The sequence below is a fragment of the Drosophila tropicalis genome, unplaced genomic scaffold (assembly GCF_018151085.1).
Source record: "Drosophila tropicalis isolate 14030-0801.00 unplaced genomic scaffold, ASM1815108v1 contig_979, whole genome shotgun sequence".
In the NCBI taxonomy this organism is placed as follows: domain Eukaryota; kingdom Metazoa; phylum Arthropoda; class Insecta; order Diptera; family Drosophilidae; genus Drosophila; species Drosophila tropicalis.
In genome coordinates, this window is record NW_027173482.1 from 2,167,097 (window position 1) to 2,180,047 (window position 12,951).

The following is a 12,951-nucleotide window of genomic DNA, read 5'->3' on the forward strand; positions in this document are numbered from 1 at the left end:
TCAAAATGTAAGGGTCCATTTTTGGTAGTTAAAGTCATAGACGGTGACAGATACATGTTAAAGTCGTTATCGAGTAAACGATTATATAAATACTGTCACGAGGACACAAGAAAACTTCCAGAGGGAAATGTGCCCCATGAGCTGGACATTGATGATGAAGATCCAGGCCCGTCAAATGGTCTGATAGAAGCTGAGAGTGAACCGTCCAAGTGAGACGATGGTGAGCCGTCCATGTGAGACGAAGGTTATCCGTCCAAGTGAGACGATGATTGTTTCTTTTTGAATTAAATTTGGAATTTTAGTTAAAGAAAAATCGACAATTTATGTAATGAAAACAAGCATCATGTTTTGTAACCTGCATAGGTGAAGTTATTGAATTGAATTGAAAAAAATATGTTTTCAAATGTTTTAATTAAGAATAAATGTTAAAAGTTTGTACGAAGAAATGTTGAACTGAATATTTTGTCAGATGGAGACGATTGTTAACGGTTATCCGTTTAAGAGAAACTATGTTTATTGGTTGGATATCCGTCTAAAAGAGACGATGAATTAAGTTTGAAATCTATTACAAAGACATTTTTGAAGTTAATGTTTGGCATATTACACGAGGACGTGTCAGGGTTAGGATGGCCGTGTCGAAGCAAACTATGTTGCTGCATACTGTATGTGTGTATGGGTACTCTGGTTTTGCGCATTTCACCAGAATCATAATTTGAATTTTGCCGCTTTAAGAAGTTCCGTTTTAGCGCGAAACTCGTTTATACGTATACTCTTCATGTTTCTAGGCCAATTTTAATAAAATTTGGTAAGTTGGTAGATATTAACCTGGCTAATCAGTCTGCTAAATTTTCTAGATTATGAGGCGAAAGTGTTAGAAAATTTTGTTACAAAATTAGCTTGTGTAGTCTTCTGAGTAAGCTTCCTTCCTTGAACAACCGTAGAATTATACTTGGTGCTATTTTTATGCACAAGCTCTTAAATGGTGAAATTGACTCGACTGAGTTATTGGCTCTGGTAAATCTGTCGGTACCATGTAGACGGAGTAGACATCCTATTTTATCTTTAACCCTTACTCGTTGTTCTTCTAACTATGCCATGCATGAACCTTTTAGGGTCCACTGCTCTGATTACAACTTTCTATTCCTTGTAATCTGCTCAGAGTCTTCTATTACTATAAACTTCTATCCTTTCCTATTTAGTTCATAGACAGCTATGGTAAAATTTTTTTTTTTTTTATTCTATTGTGTATTTGTCCACGCGATTCGTGTCGGGAGGTCGGTCGGGTAGCTGGTGGTCAGCTATCTGCTTGGGCTCGCGCGTAACAGGTTTTGTCCTGGTGTCGTAGAGCCACTTGAACGTACTGCGCATGGTAACGTCAACGTCCGCTAATAGGATTTGAGAAAATCGATTTTATTTTATTTGCCGCGGCGTAAGGGGCGTGACAAAAAGTTTGAACAATTAGTTTCTGCGCGCTACCTAAACGAGTATATAACCAAATTTAATGTCTCTAGCTGTTATACTTTTAAAGAGAAACAGTTTTATGTTTTATTATTTAATTGTTTTTACATGCAACAAAGTGTTACAAGTTGAGTAGTTCATGTTGAATGATTTGGATAGGGATATACTACAATATAATCAGCTGTACGTGACAAACACTAGTTGTACCTATTACTACCTATTACTGACTAGTCGACCATTTTCCTTCGACTATTCAGAGCGGAAAGGTCAAAAGGCTGCTTTATCATATATCTCCCATAAAATCGGTCGAAAACAGTGTTTTTTTGACGCGATTGTCTTATAGTATATGCCAGCTTAATATACATAGCTGCTATGACGATGTCAAAGACTATTTCGAATAGCTCTCATTGAAACAATCGGGCAAAAACTAATTTTTAACGAAAAAAAACGTATTTGCTTCTTAAACGATTATAACAAAAGATTAGTTATTATTCAAAATATAACCAATCGATCAAATGACGCAATATATGGGCCGAACAGCTTGAGTTTGTATATGCATATATATTTCATTTATGACCGTTATCATTGCAAGCTTTTGGTTTCTTATAAGCTTTGATACCATCTCTCTATTAAAAACTTGAAGAATACCGTTGGTCCTCTCAGTTTATAGGAAAACGGGATTTTACACTTCACAACGTAAAGTCAAAATACTTTTGTCCACGATTGTATATATAAATATAGTCGACCATTTACATATATATATATATATATATATGTATATTAGGCTATGGTAATATACATATATGGAAAAAAATGAAGAGTATTGTACAGGCTACGAATGAAAATGTTTTTTCCATTTGACTCTTAAAAACTTAAATATTAAATATTATTGAGATCGGATGTCATAAACCCGGGCCGACTTGTTGTCAAACTTTTAGTTTAAAAGTTTGTATGAAAGGTTTAAGCTCACTATAGAAAAAAGTTGAATTGAATTTTTAGATTAATTAAATAAATAAAAATTAAACACATATTTCGTATTTATTTTCTTTTTATTATAAAAGAGATATCAATCATCGAATTTTCTTTTCAATGCTTGCTTTTTACAATTGGGATATATGTACCTGTCTGTGTTTTTCTACATAACGTAATAAAAATTGTTTTTAAGCCTCTTGAACAGCGAGTCATTGAATGCTTTCAGTCCTAGCGGTTCCTTTTAGCCTGTAAAAACGAATCATCATTTGACCTCGAATGAGGTCACACGATCAGAAACAAGAACTTTATATTGACAGATACGAAGTCATCAATGGTTTTCTCTGAAATTAAAAGAAATAGATCAATTATCAATTATACCTATTAGCAAACTTTGTAGAAGAACAAGTTCAAAGATTAATCAACGTACCAAAAAGTGGGCTACAGGTTTTCTTTGGATGTAATGTAACGTTTATTATGGGCAGTTGGGTTTTCTCTAGTTAGTTAGTAGTTTCAAGATCGACATCATCATTAAATAAAGTCAGAATATACACTTAATCTGTCAAATACCACAAATGCTGGCAAGACTTCTGCAAAGCTGTTTTTGAAATGCTTTTGTTTATTATTTTGAAATTTTTCAAGGCCTTTAAAAAACACAAATCTTGATACGGCGCCTTTACTGCTAAAATACATTTGAGCAAGAGTTTTACGTTGGATGTCACGTCCAACAGAGCTGCCTTACCTTTGTTTGAAATTCTGAATTAAGAGCTAAGTAACGATATTTGTAATGAGTAAATGGCTTTCGCCATCCTTCGAGCTTTGAATTTCTTGAATATTGGGATGTCTGGGTTTGTAGTTACTTGACTGATTTTTGCTTCAAACACGCCTATTAGATGCAGTAGTATCACAACATAGAATCTGCACATTGTCTTCAAGGTTCCAGTTCGTAATAGCATCCCAAACTGCATCTGCCTGTTCTCTTTCTGTCGAGCTATCTAATTTAGGAACAGCAATTATTTGTTTGGTAAAGAAAGAAAACTTTTCATACAGCACTTTATGATGTAGTGGTCCGGTCCTTACCATTTTTATACGCTTGCAGAGGGGATTATCTAACACTGTGCAACACCAAAAATCAAACCGCACCGGACCTTTTTTTCTGAAAGTTCATGTATTGAATAGCAAAACCCTATTTTTTTTTTTTATAGCGAGTTGAAAATTTTTCATTTTTTAGTTTGTCATTTCCATATTTCAAAATATATTTGTTGTTTTAAATTAATCTTGATATTATTCTATCAAAAAATAGTTAAAAATTAAAAATACTTCCAAAACTACTCTAAAAAAGGGCTTGATTGTAAGTTTTTCTAGAACTGTAGCTGAAAAAGTAATTTTGGGTTATATAACATTCATAAAATGAATTTATTTAACCATTAACAATATTTCTACAATAAATGAGGATGATTTAGGTCGTATGCATGAAGAAGAAATCGATATATAAGTCATATTTAGCTCATATGACAAACTAAAACTAAAAAATGAAAAATTCCAACTCGCTATAAAAAAAAAAAAAACGAGCTAACTTTGAAAAACCCAAATAGGGTTTTCCTATTCAATACATGAACTTTTAGAAAAAAAGGTCCGGTGCGGTTTGATTTTACAAACCTTCATTTTGTTGCATAGTGTAATTGGTCAGATGTTTGTAACGCACAGAAGGAGACGTTTCCGACACCATAAAGTATATACATATATTCTTGATCAGCATGAGAAGCTGAGTCGATATAGCCATGTCCGTCCGTGCGTATGCGTTTTACTCAGCCACCTTAAGAGATATCGGGCTGATATCTCTGTGCTTTTTATTATCTGGCAAGTATAAGAATTATCAGGATCGGACTACTATATCATATAGCTCCAGAACAAACTTTTTTATAAAAATTGAAGTATCGCTATGAAATTTTCATATGTGATAATATTAGATATAAAACCCCAGATCCCAATTTGAATCGGATCGGATAAATATAACACAAGTTACAGCCAATATAATAATCTCCGCTCTGCTCCCAGCTCTTCCGGCAGCGCTGTTTGCTGTCTACTACGTCATTGAACATCAACAAAGAACATGCATACACACACAGACACAACGCTACATAATCTGTATGTGTATGCGTGCGTTGTTATGCTTAGGGAGTGAGGGAAGAACAAGAAAAAATTGTAGGAAAAAGAGTAACAATGTTTTGTTTGTGTATTGATGAATTGAGCTGCTGAAAAAGAATTTTGAACATGTAAAATTATTATTACCAAGGGCTGAAAGGGTATATAAACTTCGCCATAGCCGAAGTTAGCTTTTTTGATATTTCCACTTTTAAGTGTCATTCCATTGGTTCTTAATATGACGGACGGATGGACATGGCGGTATTGACTACACATGGGGACAGAAACGTCTCTTCTGTGCATTACAAACATCTGACCAATTTAATAATACCCAGGGTATAATACCAAGGGTATAAAAATTAACAGGGGTATACGAACTTTGGCACGACGTTTTTCAAAAAAGGCCAAGACATTTAGTAACTGATCATAGAAATCATCATATTCTTCTACTTAATTATTATTTTCAGAGAAAAGAAGCAGAGCTGTTGAAAACATTTTTGCCGCAGAAGTTTGAATATGTTTTATTTATACCAATGACGGATGTTCAGGTATTAATGGCAATATAGTTAAAAACTAAAAAATATATTATTCGAAAAATTAATTAATTTTTTACAGAATACATTATACGAATACATACTGGATGCAATATCAATTCGCGGAGATAGCCGTGGCAAAAGTCTAATTACGGACTACACAGTTCTTAGAAAGGTAAGTAAAATAAAATATGTTTCTGATAAAAGAAGTTACTTGTCAAAAATATATTTGGCTGACAGCGTTTGGACTTTTGCTTCTAGAAACCTTGGCTCATTTATATTGAAGGAATACAAGACAACACTTAGAAGCTCCTATATATTTCTATTCGATTGAGAATAACTTACATTGTAGCGTGCGGCATTAACAGAAAGGCTTTCATACCCTTGAGAAGTGTGTCATGAAATTAGTCTGATGTTTGTAACGCAGAGGAGGAGATTTCTATACCATACACCATCCATGGGGTGAAATGGTATATTAAAGTCGCCAAAATGTATGAGTTAATTAATATTTTGGCCACGCCCTCTTATGCCTCCAGAATTTACATAATTACTTGTTTTTCTTAAAAAGTATAACAGCTAGAGACATCAAATTTGGTATATACACTCGTTTAGTTAGCGCGTAGAAACTAATTGTTCGAACTTTTTGCCACGCCCCCCGGAATATACATAAAACTGATTTTCTTCAAAACTATGACAGCTACCGACATTAAATTTGGTATGTAAGCTAGCTTATTAGACGCGCAGATATTGGCTATTTAAAAATTTTGCCAAGCCCAACGTATTTTATTACGCGGTCCATAAGGCAATTCTAGCCGTTGGCTAGGGGCGGCGCTAGAGTGCTCGTGTGTTTGTAGAGTGAGCGAGATAGCACATAGTATGAAGCATGTTTGGTTTTCGAAATTTGAAATATTTGTTTCACCTGGTGTATGGTATACCCAAGTCGGCGAGTGGACTTATTAACTTCATTTGGATCAGCGCAAACTCCGGCGCGGTCAAAGTTAGCCCCGGCCTTCTGGTTCTTTCTTGCGTTCGAGACTATTTAACAAATAGAAAACATGAGATACTTTTTATGTCTTTCTATTCCAATTCCATTCCTGTGACATCTGGTGTACCTCAAGGTAGTCATCTTGGACCTCTGCTTTTCACATTATTCAGTAACGATCTTCCATCAGTCATTGTTCATTCGCATGTGCTTATGTATGCTGACGATGTCAAGCTTTGTCTTACTTATAAAGATACAGATTAATTTAGTCGCCTACAAGCTGATTTTAAAAACTTTCAATCCTGTTGCCAGTTTAATTTATTAAATCTTAACACTACCAAATGTAAGTTAATGACTTTTATAGTAACTCTTCTCAAGTGGTCACTTATTTTCTGAACAATAGTCCTTTAGAACGTCTAAACAATATGAATGATTCGGGCGTACTTATGGACCATAAGATACATTTTAACACCCATAGCTGTCTGGTGTCGTAGCTGCCACGTACTGCGAAAAGTATCGTCACTGAACGCTACAAAGAAAACAAAAAAGAAATCAAAAGAACCGACTTATTTAATAACTTTTTTGTAACGAGATCAACGCAACAACTTATATTGGCTCAACCAGCTGCTCCACTTGTTCAAATTTTTTGCAACAGCAATCCCGACTGTATAAAATATAGATATTCTTGAAAAGCACGACGAGACGAGTTCATATACCCATATCCATCAGTTTGTTCGTCCGTCTGGATCAGCGCAAACTCCTTCTAGACCGTAAGAGCTACACAGCTAAAATTATGCGTGCAGGCTTTTATAAAATCCACATGTTGTATATCTCGGATTTAGCCGGATTGGACCACTATATCATAAGGCTCCCCAAAAAAACGGCAAAGTTACTAACAGAGACTTTGCACAATAACTTTGGTTTTTTTCTGAGCTATTGCCGTGAAATTTAATATTGGTGAGTTAATTACACCTATAAATTTAATCAAGATCGGTGACTCTGTCATATAGCTTCTATAGGAACAATCGGTCGATAACAGGAGTTTTATGAATTACGTAGTAACTTTTGACGCTATTGCTTTAAAATAAAACATTTGTCAGTTTAACATATATTATTCCTCTTCATAAAAAGGGGAAGAAGACCGAAGCCTCCAATTATAGGGGTATTTCTAAATTGTCTGCCATACCCAAAGCATTTGAGAAAATAGTAACATCTCAATTGCAGCATTTTTGTAGCTCAATTATTTCGCCATCCCAACATGGGTTTAAAAAACGTAGATCGACAACTACTAACCTATTAGAATTTACATCTCACTCAATCAAAGGGTTCAAGACTGCCGTGCAAACTGACGTCATTTATACTGACTTCAGCAAGACCTTTGACTCTGTTAATCATACTCTGCTTTTATATAAATTAAACGCACTTGGCATCCCCAGCCTTTTGCTAGATTGGATTCTTCAATATCCAATTCAATTCAATATCTTCAGTACCTCAGGGTAGTCACATGGGTCCATTGCTATTCACTCTTTTTATAAATGATCTTCCATTGGTAGTGTCACATTCTCGGGTGCTTATGTACGCGGATGATGTCAAGCTTTACCTCGGTTTTAAAGACATATCGTCTTCTTGCCTACTTCAATCGGATTTTAATGATCTTCAGAGTTGGTGTGAAACAAACCTTTTAAACCTTAACGGCTCTAAATGTAAAGTTATGTCTTTTTATAGATGCACTCCATACTTAGCAACTTATTATCTTAACGACACTGCCTTAGAGCGGTTAGATATTATCAATGACTTAGGTGTACTTATGGACCATAAATTAACTTTTAATCCTCATATTTCTGCTACAGTTAGTAAAGCTATGAATGTTCTTGGGTTCGTGAAACGATGGTCAAAAGAGTTTGACGATCCGTACACAACCAAAATTCTGTATACTTCATTAATCCGTCCTATCTTAGAGTACGGATCTTGCATATGTTCACCTCAATATGAGACGCACCAAAGTGAAATTAAATCTGTTCAAAAGCAATTTCTGCTTTTTGCTCTTCACGGTCTAAATTGGGATCGCAATGTCAATTTGCCATCATACTCCAGTAGGCTTCTTTTAATCAATCTTCCTTCTTTAAATAATCGTAGAGTAATGCTTGGTGCTATCTTTATTCATAAACTTTTAATAGGTGAAATAGACTCTCCTGAGCTATTGAACCAACCTAACCTAAACCTATCTATTCCTCTATCCTTAAAACACTGTAGTTCTAACTATTCTTTGCATGAACCTTTTCGAGTCCTATGTTCTGATTACAATCTTCTGTATCCCGTAATCAGATCAGAAGCCTCTCTTTCCCTTGTAAAAACTTCTATTTTAGCACATTTAGCTCGTAATTAGCTGTAGTTAATCATATTTTTAATTGTTTATCCGTGTTATTTGTATTTGTCCACGCGATCGTGCCGTCCGATATGCGGCTGCGCCCCCACGGATCGACCGTGGGCGGGTCGGGAGGTGGACAGCACTCTGCTTGGGCTCGCGCGAAACAGGCTATGTCCTGGTGTCGTATAGGCCACTTGAACGTACTTCGCATTGTACGCGTCAACGTCCAGACAATATAGCCCCCATAAGAGCGATCTGTCGAAAACAGTGACTTTTAGGAAATACGTAACTACCTTTGACGCTATTGCTTTAAAATAAAACATTTGTCAGTTTAACATAGATGTAAATGAATGTGCTAAATTCAATCAATATCGGGTGACTATATCTTATAGTTCCCATAGGAATGATCGATGGAAAATAGTGACTTTAATCAACATCTTCGTTATTTGGCATGCTAAGATTGTAGGCCGTCCTTTTTAGATAAAATGTTTTTTGCTTTGACGCCTTTACAAAAGGATGGAATAACAAAAGACTTGCAAGGGTATAGAAACTTTGGCGCGGTCGAAGTTAGCCCCCGCCCCCTGGTTTCTCCTGAACTATGTAAAGTACTAGTACTAGTGTTTAAGTCAGAAAGATTTTTTAATGTTATTATGTGTCCTTGTTGTAGAAGGCTAGAGCTGCTATTTAATGGAATTTCGAAAGGCTGTTGTAATGGGTTTTTAAAAGAAGCCTGATTTTTTCTAAAAGGATTTTTATAATATTGGTTTTCCATGGTGCCATTTGATAGGTTCTATCCTGGGAGAGGCACTTTTCTTTATGCTGCGCCTATGAATGGAGTAAAGTGTTAACACGAATTGACAAAGAAGTATTATTACAATTATGAAAATGAAAATCTTTGGGTCTTCCTTTTTTTTCTTCTCAAAACCCCATAATAATTGCAAAATGATATACAGTGGTGGCCAGCGGGTTAGCCCCCTTTTTTTTGTTTTTGAATTTCATTATCTCGGCTTATAGGAAATTTAATGAAAAAATTTTTTCAGTTATTTGTTGGATATTGTATTTAGATGATAACACGAAATTATTGTCATGCCAGCTTTCAACGTTTTTTTACAGCTGCATTTAAACAAAACCTCCCCCAAATTTTTGACAATAGTTTAGCCCGGACATTCCAAAATCTTTCATATTATAGTTAGACATGTGTATACAGTTTGTCAAAAAAGTCTTTGCGAAATTGAAAAAGTCACACTAATTCATTTACAGCTTTAAATTTATTATAAACGAATACTTTTTTCAAAAAAAATTTTTGGTAACTTATAGATTTAACTATTCTTATCAAATATATAGCACAAAAATTCAAAATTTTCATCCAAAAGAAACAAAAAAAAAAATTAAAAAAAAAGAACCGAAAAATATGTCGAAATTCACACTGTCAATTAACTCTTTGCAAAATGCAAAGACGGATAGATGAAAATTTGATTCAATTAGTTTACTTATATCACAGTAAAGGAAAATCAGCAAAGGAACTGGCGGAAATGTTTTCTATAAAATTAAGAACCATTTATAATGTAATAAACCGGGCGGAGAAAGAAAATTGTTTGGAATTAAAGCATTCCAGAGGCCGGCCATCTAAGTTGACCAGACGAGATCATTTAAAAATTGTCAAAAAGGTGAGCAATAACGCCCAAGTCAGCCTAAGAGAGTTAGCGACGAACCTTAAAAAGAATTTCCAGAAGTCCTTAAATCATAAGGAAGGTCTTAAAGTTGCATAAATACTCATCAAAAATAGCGAGGAAGAAGGCATTACTTTCAGCCCCAAACATTAAGAGGCGGCTGAACTACTCTATTGCCAATGTCCACAATCCCCTTGAGTACTCGAATGAAGTTATTTATTGTGTATTATAATTTAACTGCCGCCGTGTACAGACGTGTTTTTTAATGCACTCCGCAAAAATTGAGTGTTAAAAAAAAAGACCGCGTTTGCAAAAATTTGTGTAGGGCTCTCAGTCGCCTCAGAGACTCCTATTTGCAATCATATTGCTATTAGATTGCTCTAATAGCAATAAATACTCCGCAAAAATTGAGTGTAAAAAAAAAGACCGCGTTTGCAAAAATTTGTGTAGGGCTCTCAGTCGCCTCAGAGACTCCTATTTGCAATCATATTGCTATTAGATTGCTCTAATAGCAATAAATACTACGTTGCAACAACAAAGTGCGTAACTTTTACAAAAGCCATGTCCACCAATTCGGGCCCAAGCTCTCTCGATCAGCAACAGCTACAAGAACTAATTGTACAACAACAACGTGAGCGTCGACTCTCGGTCCAACGCAACAACGCGTACTTTTCGGTGGTGTCGCCGGCCCCACTGAATGCTAACGTAAGTAGGAGAGAGCAGTGTGCTTCTCCATCAATAACGATAACTGGGTCACCGATTGCACCGACCAGCACCGTCAGCTCGTTGACAGCAACTACTGCAACGTCTGCCGTAGCATTGACCTGCCTCAAGCCGTCGACGACAAGTCGCCCTGAGTCAGCCACAATAGTAAACCCAACGTCTTCTGTCCAAACTGGAATGGATAGATATATTAAAATAACTAAGCGGAAGCTAAGCCCGCAAAAGAAAAAAAAGTGGCAATACGCCGAAAATAACCAAACCAAATGAACAAGTAGCACCCCTTAGCAGGAATCGTTTTAAAATTCTTGCCGATCATCAAGATGATCAAGCCGGCGCTGTAGACAAAGTCAAATCGGCTAGACCACCCTCTTTATACATCCGAGGAGCCAACTGCAGCGCCCTGATTTCGAAGCTAGTAGAAACAGTAGGGGCAAATAACTTTGTTGTAACCTCTCTCAATAGGGGGTAACATTAAAGAAATTAAATGTCAAACCCAAACTGAGGACAATTTCCGCATCATCGAAAAGTACCTCCGTAATGCTAACATCAACTTCTATACCTACCAACTAAAAAGCAATAAAGGGCTCCAGGTTGTGTTGAAGGGGATTGAGCCATCGGTCCCTACTCAAGAAATAGCAGACGCGTTGGTCGAAAAAGGGTTTGCGGTCAAATCCGTTGTCAACATCATCAACAGGAACAAAGTCGCACAGCCGCTCTTTAAAATCGAGCTCCAACCAGATGCAAAGCGGTCGAAGCCAAATGAAGTGCACCCAATCTACAACCTACAGCTCCTATTGCACAGAAGAATCACCGTAGAGGAGCCCCATAAGAGACACCAACCACCGCAGTGTAAAAACTGCCAGGAATACAACCACACCTCTAACAACTGCAATCTCAGGTCAGTGTGTGTTGGCTGTGGCGAACATCATAAAGATGGCATTTGCACCAAGGACAGAAACAATGTCGCACTAAGACTATGCAGTAACTGTGGAGGGAACCACACGGCCAACTACAGAGGATGTCCTGTCTTTAAGGATCTTAAATCTCACCTAAACGGGCGCAAACCCCCAGCTGGAACAAAAGTCACCGTCAACGCCTCTAAAACTACACCGGAGGTATTCTTCGCCAAGGCTGTTAGATCATCTAACATGCCTGCTACATACAGTCCTAGTGTATCCTTCGCTAGTGTGCTCCGAACTGGACAGACGGAGCCCGCAAAAGAGTTCCCGTCACTCCACCATCTACCATCTATAATGGCAACCTAGCGCACCAGAGCTTGGCCAGCAAACTCCAAGTGGCTTAGAGGCCCTATTGATCTCACTCAATCAAAACATGACCACTTTTATGACGTTCATGCAAAACTGTATGCACGAACTGATGCGGAATCAAAAGCTGCTTATCCAGAAGCTTATCGAGAATATATAATGGCTTCCCTACGTCTATGTCTTTGTCAGAAAGATTTTTTAATGTTATTATGTGTCCTTGTTGTAGAAGGCTAGAGCTGCTATTTGATGGAATTTCGAAAGGCTGTTGTAATGGGTTTTTAAAAGAAGCCTGATTTTTTCTAAAAGGATTTTTATAATATTGGTTTTCCATGGTGCCATTTGATAGGTTCTATCCTGGGAGAGGCACTTTTCTTTATGCTGCGCCTATGAATGGAGTAAAGTGTTAACACGAATTGACAAAGAAGTATTATTACAATTATGAAAATGAAAATCTTTGGGTCTTCCTTTTTTTTCTTCTCAAAACCCCATAATAATTGCAAAATGATATACAGTGGTGGCCAGCGGGTTAGCCCCCTTTTTTTTTGTTTTTGAATTTCATTATCTCGGCTTATAGGAAATTTAATGAAAAAATTTTTTCAGTTATTTGTTGGATATTGTATTTAGATGATAACACGAAATTATTGTCATGCCAGCTTTCAACGTTTTTTTACAGCTGCATTTAAACAAAACCTCCCCCAAATTTTTGACAATAGTTTAGCCCGGACATTCCAAAATCTTTCATATTATAGTTAGACATGTGTATACAGTTTGTCAAAAAAGTCTTTGCGAAATTGAAAAAGTCACACTAATTCATTTACAGCTTTAAATTTATTATAAA

The 12,951-nt window shown here is 36.3% G+C and overlaps 1 protein-coding gene across 18 annotated transcripts in view; it reads left to right on the forward strand.

Moving 5' to 3' along the window:
• The window catches only part of LOC137586311 (transcriptional regulator ATRX homolog), a 600,012-nt gene that overhangs the window by 262,899 nt on the left and 324,162 nt on the right, over positions 1–12,951 (forward strand). For 15 of the 18 annotated variants that reach the window (XM_068302327.1, XM_068302328.1, XM_068302316.1 and 12 more), the window contains 2 exons: positions 5,040–5,120; positions 5,188–5,280. The exons of 1 other annotated variant lie outside the window; for it this stretch is intronic. In XM_068302327.1, coding sequence (XP_068158428.1) covers positions 5,040–5,120; positions 5,188–5,280 — 174 coding nt within the window. Of the gene's footprint in view, positions 1–5,039; positions 5,121–5,187; positions 5,281–5,345; positions 5,736–12,951 lie in introns of those variants that run through there. 2 more of the 18 variants (XM_068302329.1, XM_068302330.1) reach the window with 2 other exon arrangements.